Raw genomic sequence first — 21,284 nt, forward strand, 5'->3', positions numbered from 1 at the left:
GACGTACAACCGCAGCAAGACAGCGGCAACAAGAAAATCGGTTTCTCGATCGTGTTTCTCGTCGCAGAAGCCTGTGAGCAGTCGGACGCGTTACGCATTGTAGCCGCGAGGCGGTCAGCGGCGCGTATCCGCGCCACGTGGTCTTTAAAACACAAGGATCGTCCTGTCCCGTCCTCTCTCGCCGCGCCAGTTTTTCGCGGCGTCCGCTCGAACAACGGATCGTTTCCTCTTTCGCCGTGAGAGAAGCATCGACACCGACCTCGGAACCGTTAGCCGCTGTCCACGTACGCTTTTAACGGCTAACAGGCCTTTTCCCGTCACGATAATTAGCGTCTAGTCGGCCCCGTGAAAGAACCTCTTTCTTCGCCGTGATTTTTTCCCTCTTGCCCGTCTTTTGTTCTTTTTTTCGAGCGATTTCTTTTCACGAGTGACGCAAGCGACCGCGCGCGCTTTCCGTTAGCAGCGATACCAGGGAATAGGAAGTCTTATCTGTTATCTGAGAGCATTAGTGGCTTATCTGTGGATGCGATTGTCTTGCTTCGACTTCTTTTTTTCCTGCTTCTTTTTCGTTGGAGATATCTTTGATAATCTAAAATAGTGCAATAGTTATCTTGAAGGAGCTGTTAGTGAACAATTTCTGAAACGTAATAGTTGTTTCGTTTTGCCTTTGGAAAATATCATTTTCTTTGATCTGACGTTGATTTTTCAATAGTAATCTTGGAAACAGAAATTTGTCAGTTAATTCAATCAAATATTTTAATACCTTGTAACTTGATAAGTTTTAGAGACACTACCTTATCTTTTTTAAAGTGAATTCATTCGAAAGTTGAAAATAAAGTTTAGGAATAATTTATGAAGTAGCCGAGATTCGTTATAATGCGAGGGAAATCCGTGTCTGGAGAAGTTGCATTTTCGAAAGGAACAATTGGCCTGAGAAACTTGGATCTTAGATCTTGAATCTTGGATCTTCGAGTCGAAGTTTGCTTGTTAGCACGAGTCTCGTACTATAACTCGAAGGGATTCCATTCGCGCTCGCTGGAGCCCCGTTCTCCGTTCGTTTCTGTCTCTTGCCAGGGACTTCATATATTATTCATTATTGCACGGTATGCTCGGCGATTTCTTTCGCAGCAGAAGTCGGCCCTGATTGCCAGGAATCCTCTCGCAGGTGGCACCTGCGCGACGTTAGCATCGGCTTAACTTGTTAACTCTTCATTCGCGTCCGATTCGTCTTCCAGTAACTTTCCCTTTCGCTTATTTATTTGTTTATTTACCCGGCGATTCCCGCGTTTTATCGGAGTACGATGTTCGCGATAGTACCGGGCTGTTACGCTGTATTCGATATTTATCGGCGTGGAATGCCGACTGTAAATTAATTTTATTTGCTTGAGTTATGCTTTGGCGAGTGTTTGCACTTGAAATATCGACCGGTTAACGAGTTAAATATCGTTGCCTGATGAAGCTTGATTCTGTGACATAATCTCTCCCTCCATCTCTGGATGACGAATTAACCCTTTCAGGCCTGCAGAGATATATATGTGAATCATATGAAATGTACTCGAATTATTTGTATGGAATGATTGTAACTGAGCGTTCTATAATCTGCTTTGCATATCAAATTTTCTTGTCTTCAGATTTTTAAATATTAATACTTTTAAATCTTCGAATCTTCGAATATTACAAATTTCAAATCTTTAAGTCTTCAAATTTCAAGTTTTCAAACTTTTGTATATTTAAACATTCAAATCTTCAGTCCTTCAAACCTTTAAACATTCAAATTTTCAAACATTCATATCTTCCAACATTCAAATCTCCCAACGTTCAAATCTTCAAACATTCGAATCTCTCAACATTCGAATCTCCCAACCTTCGAATCTCCCAACCTTCGAATCTCCCAACCTTCGAATCTCCCAACCTTCGAATCTCCCAACCTTCGAATCTTCAAACCTTCGAATCTTCAAACCTTCGAATCTTCAAACCTTCGAATCTTCAAACCTTCCAATCTTCAAACCTTCGAATCTTCAAACCTTCCAATCTTCAAACCTTCCAATCTTCAAACCTTCCAATCTTCAAACCTTCAAACCTTTAAACATTTAAATTTTCAAACATTCAAACGTTCAAATCATCAAACTCCCACATCTTCCAAATCCCTAACACGTTTGAATCTGAAACTCGGAACAGAGCCATTTCCACGGCGCTGAGAAACGCGATCGAAGCTCGTTCACCGTTCGATCTTATCGAGCGGCGGCCTCGGCAAGATTTATACCTGTCGTAAAAAGTTTTCCCGAGCTGCGACTCGTACGTGGATGGTGTTGCTGAATCGTTGAAATCGATCTTGCTCGGCGTAACACTCATTTCGGTCAAGGAAAGAAAACGAACGAACGGTTCGGGAAAAAGTCGCTGCGACGCGCCAAGCGCTTCGTTGTTGTTCCAGTTCGCGGTTCCGTGGCTCGCTAGCATAGATCCGGTGGCGATGCATCAGTGGGAAATGCAGTTCGGTGTCAATGCGCCCGCATACCCGATAAACAAATAAATCACACTGATCGAGATCGCTTTCCATTAAGGCAGCTCGCGTAATTCGCGCAATCGCACGCTGTATTCCGCTGCGACTGTCCCTGTTTCTGTTATTTATAACGAATCGACGCGGACGGAATCCTTAATCGAAGAATGCGATCCGGTTCTCGAAAAATTCTACGACCTACCGTCACCACGGTATCTCTACTACTATAAATAACACCACACTCGTGACATGAAATAAATCGAGAATATTTTCCACGTTTCAATTACCAAAAATCAACCCTGTAACACGATTAACACCTAATACTCGAGACTCCTTACTGCAAGAATACAAAAAACTTCGTTCTCCACCATATTAATCAATATATTACCAATTTACAAAGTAACCAGAGTATTAGTAAACAATCCTCCATCGAGTAATCATAAATCTCCGTAACCAAAGTTCATTCAATTAATTCTTCAAGGCACACTTGCATAAATTATCATTTCCATTTATGCAATCACATTTATTTTATATCATTGCAAACTAGATGAAAAACTAACTAAAACATTAAACTCTACGACTACGATTAACATCAATTGTTCAAGGTTAAATTATACACCAGCATGCATAGAAAGCTAAGCAAAGGGACAGTTTTTAACCGACGCAAAGAGTTAACGAATTGACAATGCCCATATTCTGTCTAATTGAAACGAAGATACTATTGTGGTATTAATTAGATTTAAGTATGTTTTATTTAAAAAAACAGGAATAGATAATTGAATACAATACAAATAAATAGAAACTATATAGCTCGCAGTGTACAGGTCTTTTCTCAGGTCAACGCAACTTTGCGGACGCCGATTCTTTGGAATGTAGGAAACCTTCAACGGATGAAGCTAAATTATTGCTTAAATAACAGCGAAAACAAACTACATACTAATCTCTTGCTGTCCGAGTAATTAATTCATTTGCCTGCGACTTAGTCTTCCAAATATGAAAATTTCATCTCTCCGAAATGTCGACACGGGTTAACACAGACACTGGTGACTGACGCTTCTGAATGTCTAAAAAACAATCGTAACATACAAGACAACCGACGTGAAATAAAAATGTTTAACAACGCAACTAAGTTGATAGTGTAACGCAAACGTCGCAACGCCAAACAATTCATAAATATTCCTACTTTTGCCACAAAAGACAAACTCTATGAGAAAACGCTTAACGCGTTAAAACTACGATGCTACACTATTGTAAGAAGGGTTTCTGACATTCTTATCGGTCTGATTGCAGGTCAGTTTCGTTGGACGCGCGACACCTGATCAACAGCATCCGGAAAGCGCGGGAACGAGGGAGACAGGTGAGACAGAGGAAGGATAGAGAGGCAAACGGAGCAAGATGGGAGGTAGACAAAGCAGAAGGTCCGTGGACATAACGACGACGCCTAAGAAGGAGGGGTTGCCGGCCGATGGCAGCGTCGGGGATGCCGCAGCACCTGGCGACGGCAAGCTGGAGAGGATCGAGGAGACCGACACGAAGCCCACCACCAACGGCATAGCGCCGCACACGGACGTGGCCGAGGATAAGGAGAAGGACAAGGATGAGGCCACGGAAAAGGAGAAGGACAAGGAGAAGGTGAGGGAACCCGATACCACCCAACCCCCCGGGAGCCTTCGATTTGCTTCTTTATCTCTTCGTTAGACGCGAAACTTACGCGGATGCGAGCCTTGATAGGGTACACGTAATTATCGGACCGTGGAATTTCAATTATACATTTTTCAACCGGCCGACCGTTGAGTGAGACCTCTCCGCCGTCCGTTCGTTACAGAAATCGTTCTAGGAAATCGAGAAGGAAATACTCGAATGCTGGGGATTCTTCTATTAAGGCTCCTCGGACTTTTCAGCTGAGTATAGTTACACGATTGCATCGAATTCTATGGTGTAATATTGGATCGTACGTTTCGAAAGAAAGTTTCTTCGATGGGCTCTGTAGAAACTACGGTGAAGTTTCATTTCGATTGATTGGCATTGAATCAAGTCCAGTGCTTACACGAACCTACTGTTTTCGTTCAGTCTTCTACGTTTAATGATGTAAATATTGGCAGAGGAATTCTCTGTATCAAGAATCGCGTGAGCCTCTCGAATGAGAGACTATTAACCCTTTGCACTCGAGAATGTTTTTCGCAGTAAGTATTCATCTTTTGATGAAATGTCAGTGGTATTCTTTGTAATTAACGTAAAGAGATACCTTGCGTAAATTAAGTGATAGAACTATATTTCGATGTTCCATGTGTTCGTATATTATAGAAAATTTAATATTTTCAATTTTACAATTTTCTTGGGTCAAAATAGGTTAACCCTTTGAACTCGGAAGTTTCTCAATGGAAATGTTCATTTCCTGACGAGATATAGGTCATGTTGTTTGAAACTAACGATAATTCGTAGATAAATCAAGCAACAGAGATGTTTTATTTCAATATTTCACGTAGCAAGTTAAACTTCAATTTAAAATATTAAATATTCAACTTCACATTTCTGCTGCATCAAATCAAGTGGTGACTGAGTCACCTCTCGAGTGCAAGGGTTAAATTCACCGGTAGATCGTTATCTGTCGATGATCGCCGACAGAAGTTGGGCCACGCAGTTTCCCAGATAACGAACGCCCGACCAGAACCCGAGGAGACATACACCGCAGGGATTTGTGCAATCGCGACGGGTCTCGAGTCGAAAGTTGCAGGACGGGTCGCGTGCACCGCGTCTCGGCGATATCCCGCGAGATCACCGGTTCCCCGTATCTTGAGCTCCTCTAATCGCGACGCGAACGATGATTCACGCGTCCGTAGATCATCTGCGTTCGAAGCTACCTCGAAGTTATCAGCTCTGCGAAGCGCGCGGCGATGAATCAGCCTTCGAAACTTCGAGATACTAGTGTTTACCTAGATACTATCGTCTCGATTGTATCTAACTCAATCAATAACGATGGCGCGATACGATCTATACTGACAATACCACTGAATAGATCAGTTTTTCTGTTTTGTTACGGTAGAGAGAATAAAAAGAACTCCCTTTACAACGGAGTAACTACAAAACGCCTCGTGACAGGTGGAAAACTGAAACAGGGGATGATTCTGCATTAAAAACTGAATAGAAAACATACAAGAAAGTTTCCCGTGCGACCCTTCGTTACCGAGATAATCGAGTTCAAAAGCTCGTGCCCTCAGTTCAGCTGTCTGTGCATGACCTACCGTATCTACTCGTGACTTCTAAGGCGTTCCAACTTTGTCGAATATCTCGAAAACGAAAGTTCCTAGAGAGAAATCGTATCCCACATTTTCGATTCATTTGTTCGTGTAGATTCATCCCTTGTAGACTTCATCCCCTAATGTAAGAAGCCCTGCGCGCAGTTCGATCGGAAGGGGAAAAGAAATTTCAGCTACTTAACCACTCGTGATACATCGGTTATTGCAGCGCTCCTCGATGAAATTCATGCGTCACCGCCTCTAAGGAAGTGTATTATGTTCAGACAGCCGGTTCCTGATTACTCTACCGTGTCGCTAGCCCGTCTCCATCGCCGCGTTGCACAATCGGCTGTCCGCGCACGTGGCACGTCGCGCAGTACTATTCTGAGACTGACCTAGGAGATATGCTACGTGTTTGACGCCTTCGGGACGCTTTGATCGCTAGAAAAATCGAAACGGTCCTTCGGGGACAGTCTCGCGGGACACCTGGATCAGTCACTGGTATCTTGATGATACATGCGAATCAGTAACAATAGAAAAACCAGTGGCAACAACGTTGGCTTTTAACACTTAGCACTGCAGATTGTTTTGTAATCTATCAACTGCAATTTTTATAGTATTAGCGAAAATGAGAAATGCTATAACATTCCTTCGATCTTTTGTTTTCCTTAGTACAAAATTTGGATGCGTGAAAAATGTAATAATTGAATAATTTCTCATTTTCGCTAGGGATACTATAAAAATTAGTTGCAGTTGCTGATAGATTACGAAACAACCTGGAGTTCTAAGGGTTAAGATTACTACGTTACACAGGTAAATTATGTAGGAGAATAAAAATTCTACGAAACTTTGTAATATGAAATTCTTTAAGTTTCATTAGGAATACCATACGAATGGTTAAACATTTCCTCTTAAAATTCTAATTCTCTTTCACTATAAATCTGTATTAGCTTCCACAAACACATTTCCTTTTTCACAAGCCAATGATATTCACGCTATAGTAGCTCTTAAAAAAACTGTGCTATCTCTACTTATCCTCCAACTATACAGAAAAATTCTGCATTAACTTCCACAAACATATTTCTTTTCTCACAAGCCAATGATATTCACGCTATAGTAGCTCTTAAAAAAACTGGTCTCTCTACTTATCCTCCATCAACCATACAGAAAAATTAACCGTCTGGAGTGCTGTTCATTGATAGAATAACAATTTATTTCGCCAGTTCCCTTCGCTATTCGTTTTCCTCTTCGCTTATTCGCTATCTGAAAGCGTCGTCCGACCTGTCATCTTCCATCAACACCACGCCGGCATTCAATACCAACGAGAGCCGAAAATCACCGGCTGCCGCGTCGAGGTAAAAGGTGTCACCCAGCCACGTCGGCGAGCATCGAAAGTTCGAACTGTCGCTCTCGACGAGCGCCGCGCGTCGAGCGTGTCAGTGTATTAACGTGAAATGCTCTCGGAGCTAGACGAAACTCGATATTTCCTCGATTGAGCAACCCCGGCGGCTGTCATGCACCAGATACGCCGGCGCGCGCGAGGGAAAAAGAAAATCCACGAAAGTCCGGGGGGAAAGAGAAAGAGAAAGAGGAAGAGGAAGAGGAAGACCGCCTCGTTCCTCCGCTCTGCCTCTTCCTTTCATTTCCGTTCAATAAGAAAAGCACCCGGTGCCTCGTACTTTCTTCTCCTTTCGATCGGCGCGAGCGCAGGAGCTCGCCGAGGGACGCTTATCTTCGCTCGTCCGCGATTTAACGCGGTTTCCGCGAACGTTCCGCGGCGTTACCTCCGCGGCCGGTGTTGTGGTTTCCAAGCGGCGGCCGCCGTTGCACGTTCCATCGATCGGCCGTTGCATTTCTAGAGCGGGAAAGGCGTACACTCGGCTTCCTGGAAAGAGTGTATTTTTATACGCGCATTACGCCCATTGTACCACTTTGCTCGGCCAGGATAACGATCTTTGTCGAAACGCCTCGCCTAGATTCGCACCTGGAGGGAACGAGCGAGCTATGGCCAACGAATGCTTCCGTTGGAATATTTTTCTTGCCGATCCGCGCCTCGAGCTGTTCGGAGGGTGTAGGCGTGTAGGAGGATCTTATTTGAGCCTCATTCGTGGGATAGAGTGGTTTCGGTAATTGGATTACTGCCATTTTGGGAATTGAATGTTTGAGTTATCGAACTATGAAGTTTCTGAGTTGTTGAATGCTCGAATTATAGAATTTCTGAGTTACGGAATGATATAATTATAAAATTTCTGAGTTATTGAATGCTCGAATTATAAAATCTCTGAGTTCTTCAATGCTCGAATTATAAAATTTTTGAGTTACTGAATGTTCCAATTATAAAATTTCTGAGTTGTCGAATGCTCGGATTATAAAATTTTTGAGTTCTTGAATGCTCGAACTGTGAAATTTCCGAGTTATTGAATGCTCGAATTATAAAATTTCTGAATCACTGAACGCTCGAATTATAATATTTCTGAGTTATTAAATGTTTCAATTATAAAATTTCTGAGTTATTGAATCTTCGAATTATAAAATTTCTGAGTTACTGAATGTTCCAATTATAAAATTGCTGAGTTATTGAATGCTTGAATTATAAAACTGCTGAGTTATTAAATGCTCGAATTATAAAATTTCTAAGTTATCGAATGCTCGCATCATAAAATTTCTGAATCACTGAACGTCCGATCTATTAAACTGAATTTCCAAACGTTTTAATTACTGCAATAACCTTCTACCATCGCTCAGTTTCCACGATAACAGATAAGAGAAGAAACTTCTCCGGCATCTTTAGATACAATTACCGAACTTTCGCCATCTTAGTAATACATTCCCCATTATCCCCTGTTTCTTTCGTCTGATGAATATTAAGACTCCCTAACTGCAGAACAACAAGAGCGATAACTCAACTTCTAATTGGCAGGCATGGAATTCGCGTTTCGAGTATAGTTCGCTCGTTGCTCCCTCACCTCGCTGATCCCGGAGCAACATTAGCAATGAAACATTCATTCGCTCGAGAAACACTGCGCTCGTTCCGAAACCGTAACACGCTCGGAACTTTCGAGGTGGTAAAATGCATGTACGCGAGCCGAAATGAATTCCGCGGGGCGCGAGAAGGAAAGTGCGATCCCGCGAAACGTTGTTGTTTCGGCGTATCGCGCGCGGACGTAACACGGTATCGATTTCTCGATCTCGCTTTCACGCGCGAGCCGCGCTGGAACCGCGTTACGGTAATTCTCCGCGGACGTATTATCAACCCGCCGGCGATCCGGCGTCGAACGCGCGTCGAGATAGCTGTGCTCGAGCTCCCGGCGAGATAAGGTTGCGTAATTGCTGGATGGAAATTTTCTGGAATCACCTTTAACAACAATCTTATACTTAACCCTTCGCGGACGAAGATTCTTCGGAATACGCAAGATCATCAGCAGACGAAGCTAAATGATACAATTGCCTAAATAGGAAAAACAGAAGCTACGTGCTGATCTCTTACTATTTGAGCAATTCAATCATTTGTTCGTGAGTCAGTCTTCAAAAGTTAAAGGAAATTTGAATTTTCTCAGTTAGGAAGAACGAACATTCTATAAGATTTCATTCTTCGACGCGAGCTCCGATAAACAATCTCATATTTAATCCTTTATAGACGATGATTCTTCGGAATACACAAGATCTTCAGCAGACGAAGCTAAATGATACATCAATTGCCTAAATAGGAAAAACAGAAGCTACGTGCTGATCTCTTACTATTCGAGTAATTCAATTTGCGAGTCAGTCTTCGAAAGTTAAAGGAAATTTGAATTTTCTCAGTTTCGGAAGAACATTCTACAAGACTTCACTCGCGTCATTCATAACATTCGCAACTTTTTCACGCTTCGAATTCCTAATTCCACTGAAATAAATCATTTCTTCAAATGAATATTCAAAAACAACATTCATCCATAGATTCAAAGCTAGCAATTTTTAAATTCCCTCTATTCCTTCTACATCTAATCGCATTAACCCCTACTTCCCCCGCGGAGTGAATTAATTTCACTAACGAGCAGCTCGTTCATTCGATTCTATCGTGGGACAGGGTAATCAGGATAATTCGATTACCCGGATAATAAGAGTGCAACGTAATCGAATCTCCCCTCGCAACCCCGTTAATCAAAGTATTCTCACACGACGAATGAAATTTTCATTAAAAATTGAACGCGGTTCGAAAGAAACTCGCGGCTCGTCTGTACCGTTGAGTTTGCACAGGTGAGCGCGTACCGTGGTTAACTGTAATCGCGTCTCGCCGAGCGTTCTTGCGCCGGCGCTGCGCATACCTAACTGTCCTAGACAGAACGAATCCTTCAGCCGTCGACGCTGCTCGAAAAATCAAAATCAAAATCAACATACAACGCGAAGACAGCGCTCGAACTCATCGGGAACGTCTCGAGGCTCGACGGTTTCTCAGCGTCGGCTCGAATCTCGCGAAATCTCGAGGAGCAGCAGGTGCGCCCGACCACTCGGCGAGTCCGCCGGCTCCTCTCGTCGAACACCTGCCCAGGTTTTTTCATTTTTTTCGCGATCCAAGGATCTACGACGCCGCTCGAGCGAGTCGGGCTGCTGGCGGCCGCACTGTGCCACGAATAATTTAACGCATTCCGTTCCGTGTTGCCGGTATGAGTCACCGCGCGGAGACCGAAGCGATTAACTCCACTTACCGAATGTTCGTCAATTTTAATGGCGCGCGCAACGGTCACCCGGCTCTCCGCGAAAGCCGTTTCATCGAATCTCTCGGTTTTTCGTTTCACGAGGTTAATCGCTCCCCGGCGAACGAGTGGCTCGTGTGCCGGACAAAATAATGGAAACATTGCTCGCGAGTCCTGTATTGTGTGCGCGCGCCCGGGTTTAGTGGCCGTAAAACTGAACGCTTGAGAAACTTCTGCGCAAAGAATGGTTTAATGCCCTATTAAACGTTATTCGGGATCCGCACGATCACGAGATAAGTATAATGTACAGTGCGTTCCTCGGGAACCTCGATACTCGAACATCAATCGCTGCTCTATGGAATATCTTAGTTAACGCGGAATCTTCACGAAATTCGCTTCAATCTTCCAATTCCTCCGTGGAAACTCGAAAAATTCTATCGATGTTCAACTGTTTTATAACTCAATTCGCACTTTGGCGAATTTCCCTAGTGACTTCTCTGTTTGACCCTTTGCACTCGGAAGTGTTTCATTAGAAGTATTTTAACGTCTTCTAATGAGATAGAGAGGATATTTTGTGAAACTAAATCGACGAGAAATCACACATCGAGGGACAAAGCTATTTTGTTTGAATATTTCTCAAATCGATGCGTTGCACGGAGTTTAATATTAAGTATCAGGTTTTATAGTTTTACTGTGTGAAATCAATTTAACCGTTATTCCGGATGATTTTGTAATCCACGCTATAACGTAACATAATATTCTTTAGATGATTGTCCTTAGAAAATTCGCATATGTGCTATACAATCTCACGTCACTTTCAACTTTATTCACCAAAATGTTCAATAAAATCGCTTTATTCTCCAAAGAATGTTTTCCAAAGGTGTACAGCAGCGCCTCTATACAATTATATTAATATAGATAGAAACCAAAAATACAAATAAATAAATACAGATAAATATTACATAAGTAGATAAAGAAAAACAGTGATAGATAGATACACAGTATAGGTAAACACAGTGCTCGGTTAAATTTCACCAAAATATTCAATACCACAGATATCCCAATGAAGCCCATAGATTGCAATATCTCAACTACCCTGTCGACAAACCTAAAACCAGAAATCGTTCGATTCATCCCGAAATCTCCGAAGCCAACCGCAAATCTGAAAATAATAAGAATCCACCTAGCGAGCAGAGGCGACCGGACCTTACTTTCGCAACCTTGACCGTGCAATTTAACAGCTCCGGTGCACGTTAGGCGAGCCGGCTCGCTCGCGTGTCGGGCCCGCTTCAATTAAAACACTATTTCGAAGTCGTAAACGTAGCTGGCTACCGGCGCGGCGTGTCGGCCGTGTTCCCCGGCCTTTTTTCTCGATTTTTCCATAAACCCCGCTCCCGGCTCTTTTTCCTCCTTTTACGAGCGCGCCGAACGCGGTGCGTTTAATCGGGCCATCGCGTCGGTCGCGCCGATTCCCGGCCGCGTGCATCGCCGAGTGACCTGAATACCGCGTTCGGTTTTATTTCGCGCGATCGAGCGTGTTCCCGCGGCACGCGATCTCTTTCGAGCGTCCGAGAACTATCTTTTCCAGCGAGGGAGAGAGAGAGGGAGAGGGGGGGCGCGGCCGTTTCCGCGTGAATCATCGTGAGACGCATGCGATCCGCGCGGTTTATTAATTAATACGGGCCGAGTCATCTGTTCGGCCGCGTTAATTGGCGCTCGGCCGTCGAATGGAATTCGAGCGAGCTTCTTTTCTCCTCTCGCCGGCTGGAGGGAGTCGCGAGGCGAGGGAGAGAGTTTGTTTTTGCGCGGTGTTGATGGATTCGTCTTCGGAATGATTAATGCGTCCGATGTTGTGTTTGCTCAGTTGTTTCTTTTCCTCGTGCGCTTGGTAATTCGATAAACAGACTTGGTGTAATTGTAATATGTAACGATGGTCTGATGGACGAGCGGATTGTAGTTGTAGATTCGGATTGGCTGGGAGACTAGGGATTGCTCTATGAATTGTAAATTGGTAATTTTAAATTGTCTGGGAACTGTTTGAAGAGTGTGTTGAGAATTGATTATCAATTGATCATTCGACGAGCATTTCTTCCATAGATTACGAATTTCATTCAGTTTCTCGCTGAATTATTTGGTCTGCTTATCGTTTAACGCGAGAGCAGGACGAAGGAGAATGTTGTTAATAGCCGTTCTCGAAAGGCGGATCGCTTTTCGGTTCACGGCTACGAACGAAAGCGATTCCCGAGTCGCTGGAACTCGAATCGATCACGGAAGGTTCGGCCGATTATCCGCACGAAACTCGCTCAATCGTCCTTGTCCCGTCCCGTGCTCGGGCTGGTTTTATTGCTCGATCGCGCGAGATGAATTCCTGCGCTCGGAAATTCGTGCGAATGTTCGGCTAGCGTGAGCAGCGATGAGCCATGTCACTCGATTCGCGAAAATTCAACGGAAACAGTGCTTTCCTCCTATCGATCGTTGCGATTCAGAGGAAACAGCCTGGAATTCTAATCTCTCTAAAGGAAAATGGAAATAATCGGAAATTATTATTTCCATTTACGCAATCACATTTACTTTATATCATTGCAAACTAGATGAAAAACTAACTAAAACATTAAACTCTACGACTATGCGATTAACATCAACTGTTCGAGGTTAAATTATACACCAGCATGCATAGAAAGCTAAGCAAAGGGACAGTATTTAACCGATCCAGCCGCAAAGAGTTAACGAATTGACAATGCCTATATTCTGTCTAATTGAAACGAAGATACTATTGTGGTATTAATTGAATTTAAGTATGTTTTATTTAAAACAAACATAGGAATAGATAATTGAATAAAATACAAGTAAATAGAAACGATATAGCTCGCAGTGTACAGGTCTTCTCTCTTCTCAGGTCAACGCAGCATTAGTTGCTTAATTAATATAAAAAAAGGAAACTACGTACTGGTATCTTGCTATTCAAGTAATCAAATCATTCACTTAGCTTTAAATATGAAACTTTCATCTCGAAATGTAGACATTCGTCCGCAAAGGGTTAACCAAAGCATCGTAATTCCAAAAAAGTAAAACAAAAGGTTAGAAGCATTATTCACAAAATTAAGCGGGGATCCAAATTCGTAAATCGACTTTATTTTCCGAATCATCGATTCGTCGTCAGAGTAACAATCTCATGAAACGATTCCACGTTTCAGCCTGCGAAATGAATCGGTTCGAATGAATGGTCCGTTTAATAAGAATGAACGCGTTCCCGCTCGTATTTCAATTTCGTCGGTCGAAGGTACGGGCGATCGTTCGTTCGATAGTTGTAAATGCGCCGTAACACCGAGCTCTCCTCGTTTCGCAGCGTTCTCGTGACCGGCACCGCTCGTTTTTCCGCTCGACGGGAACCGGACGATTTTTGTTAGTCGGCTACGCTCGCGTCTGATTCAGGTGTACGGAATTTCGTCGCAGAAACCGCGGCGCTCTGTGCACCTGCTACGTCGGTTTATGGTGTCCTTCGTTCCGCGTCCTCGAATTTCTTGGTATTCCGATATCGTTCGATAGACAAATGGAGATTTCTCGGCGAGGGCCGGCACGCCGTTCGGCGCATATCAAGCTCGCGCTGATAAATCATTGGCAATCGGGTTGCGCGTATGATTGTTTTATTTATAGCGCGGTCGACGCTTTCATTGCCGCGTTTCCATGAATATGCACGCCGCGAGTGCATCCTAGAGAAAAAAACATGTTATTGCCAAACACCGGCCATTCGATGGATTTCAGCGCATTCCGATGCATTTCGGTGCATTCGGATGCATTTCGATGGAATTCCCGTTTCGCTGTGATATTCTATTCGTGATACTTGGAATACGATACTAATGTTACTAGTATTATAATACTAATAACGATTTCGAACCTATAAATATCTCGTCACTTAACGACGTCACATTTTCGCTAGGGATACTATAAAAATTAGCTGTAGTTGCTGACAGGTTACAAACCATCTAGAGTGCTAAGGGTTAACACGTTGTCAAGAGGAAAATACACAGAATGGAGAAAATATGATATTAACCTCCAAATTTCTTTCGCATTATTCCCTCGATAACGAAATTGGATATTTTTCTCTAGTTTTTATTGTCGAGGATCAATCAAATACGACGAATGAATATCTCGAGTGTTGCTTGTACCCCTAACAGTATAATTAAGCGAATATAAAAGGAAATATTAACCCTTCGCGGAATGTCGGCATTTTGCTGAGATCGAACCTCCATGTTTGGAATACCCAGTCATGAACAAATGATTTAACCGTTCGAACAGCAAGAAATCAGTACACAGTTTCCTTATTCTCTATGATTTAGGCATTCAGTGTTTAATTTAGCAGAATTTGCAGAAGGTTGTGTACATTTCAAAGAATCTTCGCAAAGGGTTAACATCTCGAATGCACTTTGCGATTTGTTCGATGTCGGCATTTTAGCGAGACGAAATGTTCAAATTTGAAAGACCAATTCGTAGACGAGTGATCTAATTAGCTGAACAGCAAGAGGTCAGCATGTAGTTTTCCTTTTTCTCTAATTGCTGAAGCCGTTGATATAATTTAGCTTCATATGTTGAAGGTTTCATGTACTTCAAAGAATCTTCGTCCGAAGAAGAGTTAATTCTTCCCGTTGCGAGCGAAGACGGATCGTCGGACGAACGGCTCCCGACAGAACACGCGACCAGTGTAACCGCGTACAAACAACTGGTCGGACCGGTCGCGTTCATCCGCGCCTGACCTCTCGATCGCGGGTTAATCGAGGATGCCAGATAACGAAATCAGAATTGACGAACAACCGGAGGGTTTACGATCGACGAAATCTTTCGCAATTTATCTTGCCGCTCTCGGAACGCGCCGAGGATCGCGAAGGACCTCGCCGGTCATCGGTTAATTAATATTATTGCTCGCGGCGGAGGGATATTTATTGAAAAAATGCGGCTCGTGTTATCGGGGAACGGCGCGCACGGCGAACAGATTAAGTAATTCCAAGTGGAAGCGGCATTATCTGCGTTCGACCGGACAGCGAGCAGATACTCTCCTGTATCGGGCGATTAAGACGAATAATACGTGCCAATTTTAACTCGTTAACACGTTTCGCTCGCAATGGTTCGATTTATTTCGAGCCGAGAATGTCCCAGGGAATTATGCAATCATTATCAGCCGAGAGATACGCAGTGTCAGAAATTTTCGGGGTTAGAGTTTAAATAACGACACCGTTGCCTTCTCGAGTTGCACTTCATTCGAGTTCGAAACCGAAAAGCTCCTCCGCAATTTTCAAAACTACAAAGACAGATCTCCACTTCGTTAATCTTCATTAACCCTTTGCACTCAAGTTTTTCATTTGAAATACTCTATACTTTCTAATTAGACGTAGACAAGATTCTTTAAAATGAATGTAACAAGAAATCACACATAAATTAGGGAACAAAGCTATTTCCTTTCAATATTTCACCAAATAAATGGTAATGCTATTTCCTTTCAATATTTCACCAAATAATGGTAAATACCAAAGTTTATAATTTTCCTCTATCAAATCATCTGGCGACTGGGAGTCGCCTCTAGAGTTAATCTCGATTTAATACGACATTGATATTAGTAAAAAGTTCTTACAAATTTTTCGGTGAATGTACAAATGTATTAACCTTTTGCACTCAACAGTATTTTTCATTAAAAATATTCATTACTTTCTAACTAAATATTAACGATATTTTTCGCAACTGACACAATCGATTATCTTCTATAAATTAAGAGACAGAACTATTCTACTCCGATGTTTTATGTGTTACATTACACAAGTAATATTGAATTGAAAATTTGAAAGTTCGCTGCGTCGAATCAGGTGCGAAGGGTTAAAGCAGTTACTGCTATCTATATTCTCATTCGTCTATCTTCGACGAAACTCATCCAATAACCGGAAGCTCCTCGGTGAAGGAACTTTTTCCTGCGTATTTCCAATATTATTTAACATGTTGCGCAAGACCGCCTCTCCGAGGCATCCGAGCAATCCCGTTTCCCTTCGTTTCGCGACTCCGCGAGCGTTCGCCCCCCTCGTTTCCTCTCCGTCCACGGTATCAGCCGCGATACCGCGATATCCAAGACGGTCGGACGTCTCGTCTGGCCGGCCAGAACGAAAATAACCGGATATTTACATAATATAATGCGCGTTCCCTGCGACTCTCTAACAGAAAGATTCCTCGCCGCGCGCAACAGGAATAAAGGCGCGCCTTCGTCCGCAGCGTGCTTCGAACTTGAGTTATCGGCCGATCTCGTCACGAAGGAAATCAGTTCCCACGTTTCCCAATGATTTTACATATTCCCTGGAAATCTCAATAGCCCCTAGCTCCGTTAGAAAGCCATTCCTCGTATGAAACTTCGAGTTTCAAATATAACTCTCCATCTCCTATCACCTTATCTATTATATTATAAACTTCTCTTCGAAATAAATAAATGGATCGATTACCCGGCGATTTGTAATCGGCTCGAAGAATCCCACCGATCGAATCGCATTTGCATCGGCGATGAAGGTGACCGGCGTTTAAATGAGAATCGTCGATTAATTCGCTGGATTCTCGTTTGAAATTGAAATCGAAATAACTCGTTCCGAAAGGCGAAATTTCCTTTCAGGAATTCCGTGTTGTAGTTAGACGCGCAGCCTATGGTAATTCGGTTTGCGGTGGCTATGTTATCGCGGAACATAAACGGTAACTTTCCTGCTTTCGTTCGGTAACAATGAAACATTGAACCGCTGTTTTCCTCGTTTCGTTTCTAAAGCGGAGGAATGCGCGATGGAAACTTCGTCGATGATAACATTAAGGCTGACTTCTCCGACGATAGCTTTTAAAGGTTAATTCCGAGCGTGCCGCGGAATATAATCATCTATGGCGCATCGCGGCATAATTCTGCGATAACGTGTCCGCCGATTGTTTGCTCGGCAACGGGACGATGACTAGGACCGCCGCCTCTCGGAACTACAATCCGATCGAGCGACGCCCGTGACGCATACACGCGAGCGAGCTTCCCTTCTTTATTCTTGTTAATATTGACTCGGTGACAGCGCCCGCGAACGATAATGACGTTGGCTGCCTGTCCGACGTGTTTGCTCTCTCGCGAGCGAATTACCGCGCTCTCGATCTTCCAATTATGTTACGATTATTCTTTAGATTCTATTCTTTCTTCGTTTATTCTCAGTCGGTTTCGTAGATCATCCTTTTTAGAATTAATCTGCTGTCTGAATTCTCAATTAACACTGCGTCAATTTGACGCATGAATTTGACAAACATTTGTGAAGTGCTTACGTCGATTTTGATCGATGCAATGGCGTGAATATTTATACCAGTCTATTGTAGAACAACTTTAATTTCCAAGATCTAAACGAAGGAATATTCATTTTTCTGGAAACAATGGAATAAACTACAATAAACGATAGTAAATCTAGTGTTAAGTGTTCAGAACCAAACGATTTCCTTAGAAAATTAATAATTCAATGTTCGAACTTCAGCTTTTCCAAGCTGAAAGTTTTCTATAGTGAATCGTCTTTCATAGAAGCAAGTGATTAACCCTTTGCGGACGAATGTCATTTCGGCGAGATCAAATTTCCGTATTTGGAAAAGTCGCAGACGAATGATTCGATTACTCAAACATCAAGAGAGTGTGTCCACGATGGACTTGGAGACAAAGTTTCTCCGATTCAATTACCGTTGAATGATCGCTAACCCACGATCGACGCGTGATTTTTCCGACCGAAGGAACGAAGGAAAGCCAAAAAGGAAAAGAATCCTCTGCAGGCAGACGCGGAGAACCACTGATCGTCCTCTGTAATCCGAGATTTTCGCGGTTTCGCCGTCCCATCGCGAGCCGCAGCTGTCCTATTCGGATAAGTCTGGCACAACTGTTACTGCCGACGAGAAAGAGAAAGAGAGAGCTTCTCCGCTTTTTCTCTCGATCTTCCCGCGATCGCGTCGCCGGCGTTTTCTCACGAAAAATTGCCTGGGGAACACGCTCGCTGAAAATCTGCTCGCCTACGTGACGCAACCGACCGCAACGAACATAGGCTGGCGTGTCCAATGACGAAATCGCAGCGCGGAAACGTTAGCGCCGTTATCTTCACGTCTTTTCCGAGAAGATCCGCATTTTCACCTGGAAAATATTCGGTTTCCATTGTTCTACCATGTCACTGGAATTTTTCATAGAAACTTGGACAACTCTTTGCGGTCCTAAGTGCTCTTGGTTACTCACTTTAGTTCATTCAATTATAGGTTAATATGACACTATTTATTTATTCAAGAATATTTGGGAGTCATTGAAATGTTACCTTAAATGGTACAATTGTGATGCTATAAATAAATATAGAAAAAATTGTTAAAACAGGTAGAGGTAGAGAACAAACCGAATTTTGTTGGATATATGAGATATAAGAAAGTGGAGCAATTATTAAGAATCTCGACTTCCCAGTTTCTGGTTAATGAGGAAAACTGTTTTGAGCACATGGAAGTTTTGATGAGTGTTTACGTGGCAGAAGTGTTAAAAGGAATAGCGATTGTACTTCGCACCCGATTTTAATCTTCGCTGCGCAGAACCTGGTAATCTGTTGCGGTTTGTAAATCGACGACGACACGAGTTAATTGAGTGACTAATTTTGTGCGGCGCATATGTGTATTATAGAAAACAATATTGCTTGATCACTCTTACATATATTACACTTGGAAATTGAAAATATAGGACCAAATTGAGCCAGCATAGCAGTTTTACAGTCAAAAATTCTACTCTCATTCGATTCGAATCCTATCTGTAATTTTCAATCATTAGAAAGGTAACAAATGTTTCTCTGAGAAATTATTAAAGAAATTCATTTAGCACTACGCAAATTCAATTGTAAATCAATTAAAGTCTGAACAGATGCTCTCTTGGAGTTTCTATAGCGAAATTTTCAAAAGTCAGTTGAAGTGCTCGGTAGTTTTAGTGTTAACACTAGGTTTACAGACATTTATTGTACAGTTTATTCTATTGTTCCTGGAGCAGTTGATATTCGTTCATTTAGCTTTGGAAATCGTAGATGTAGAAATCAATCAGGATTCACATTCGTGTAATTCGATCAACGAAAACCGAACATTCACCAAATAACGTTCATAAAATTCAATCCGCGTCAAATTTGACGCGTTCCGTAAACCTAGTGTTAATATGATATATAACACTGAGAGTCACCTCTCGAGTGCAAAGGGTTAATCATTCGTCGCGACATCCACGAATACGAAGAATGCGAAGATTGTATTGATTACTGAAACTAACCAGTATCAGGTGGAATTCGAATATTCCTCGATATCGACCAGCGAGACAGGAAATTGTAAGATTCGCATTCCAATCTGAATCTATTACATTCAGGATCACAGAATGTAAGATTCAAATGCGCCGTGAAATGCGAGATTAAAAGAATCCGGTCTTTTTCCGTTAACAAGCTTCGGGTTAAGGTCGACCGTCGAATCCTAATTCGCCGTCGCGGAGTTCGCGCTCCATTTTCCCTCTCGCTCGCGCCATCGGCGGAAGAGGGAGGGCTCGTTGCACTCGGTCCGCGTCCGTGGAACTCTCCTTTCGTTTTATGAATAATAAAAGTACCTCGGCCGGGACGAGAGGCGGCCGGAGCAGTTGTTGTTGCGTCAGCCAATAAAAGAAAAACGTGCGAGCCAGAGCGAGGAGCAGTTTTCGATCCGCGCGCGGTTTACGACTGACGCGGAGTGAATCGAAGTCGGCGATAAACAAGACCACTCCCCGTCTTTAAGGCGAATCCTTTGAGAGAGTTTCTCGACTTTGATACACCTGTCCCGGCGAACAAAGGACGACGAAAGACACTTTGGCTCTCGCGTCTTCTCGAAACCAGTTCCACGGGCCTCTCGACGCACTGCCCGATGTCGCGCCGTAACGGTGACTTCGAGGCTCCCCGGCTAAAATCGAAACCTGCAGCGGAGGAATTTAAATGCAATCAAATTCTTCAAGTTGAGGGGCGAAGTTAACGCCGCGTTGAACGCTGCGACGATGTTGTCTTTCAATGTTATCAGTATCGCGGGCGACAGTTATCGCCGATGAAGGGAAAATGCTGTTGAATCGCGTGATAAAGGATGAGACGATTTGCCAGTGTTCTGGTACTTAGGGTTTGTAGAAAATTTTATGGGTTTCATTAACCCTTGGCGCTCCGGATGGTTTTGTAATTTATCAGCGACTAATTTTTATGGTATCTCCGGTGAAAATGAAAAATGCTGTAATTTTTCTTCGATCTTTTATTTTCCTTCTCTGTAAATCTCAATGTGGAAAATCGAATGATTTTAGGGTAGTTTCTTTGATTCGTTGAAATATTTGATATAACTGGTGCAATATTGGAGCCTACAGTTCAAAGGGTTAACCCTTTGCGGAGGAATGTCATTTCGATAGGAAACGTTCATTTTGAAGACTAATTATGATTATGTAGTTTCTGCTTTTGCTATTATTTAAGCAATATATAATCCAATTTTCGGAAAGAGTTAGAAGTTTGGAAAGTTCCCGATGGCAGAGGGTTAAACCAGCGTTTCGTTTGATGGTTTCAGCAAGAAGAGGTAAAGGCTGAGGAGACGAAGCAGGAGTCGGCTGGTGAATCGCCCGCGGAAACGGCGGAGGTCACGACACCCACAGAAGCGACCACCCCCGCCAGTCCGAACACTGCCACTTCGCCAGACAGCAAGGAAACCAAAAAGAAGGAGAAGGTGAGGGAAATCGAGAGGGAGAGACGTTCGTGTCGAAATAGTCGCTGCGTGGTAGATGGAATTTTAATGAATATAACGATTCCCGTTTAATGGACGTCTCATGGACGAATCTGTGTCAGTGTCGAGTTTGTCGTTTGG

General features: G+C 43.0%; 1 protein-coding gene across 1 annotated transcript in view; it reads left to right on the top strand.

The window, feature by feature from the left end:
• The window catches only part of LOC116425575 (uncharacterized), a 150,818-nt gene that overhangs the window by 71,886 nt on the left and 57,648 nt on the right, over positions 1–21,284 (top strand). Inside the window, exons 2-3 of the mRNA XM_076370840.1 lie at positions 3,788–4,129; positions 20,991–21,146. Of these exons, the coding sequence (XP_076226955.1) occupies positions 3,893–4,129; positions 20,991–21,146 (393 nt within the window). The 5' untranslated portion in view covers positions 3,788–3,892. The remainder of the gene's footprint in view (positions 1–3,787; positions 4,130–20,990; positions 21,147–21,284) is intronic.

The sequence above is a fragment of the Nomia melanderi genome, chromosome 9 (assembly GCF_051020985.1).
Source record: "Nomia melanderi isolate GNS246 chromosome 9, iyNomMela1, whole genome shotgun sequence".
Taxonomy (NCBI): Eukaryota; Metazoa; Arthropoda; class Insecta; order Hymenoptera; family Halictidae; genus Nomia; species Nomia melanderi.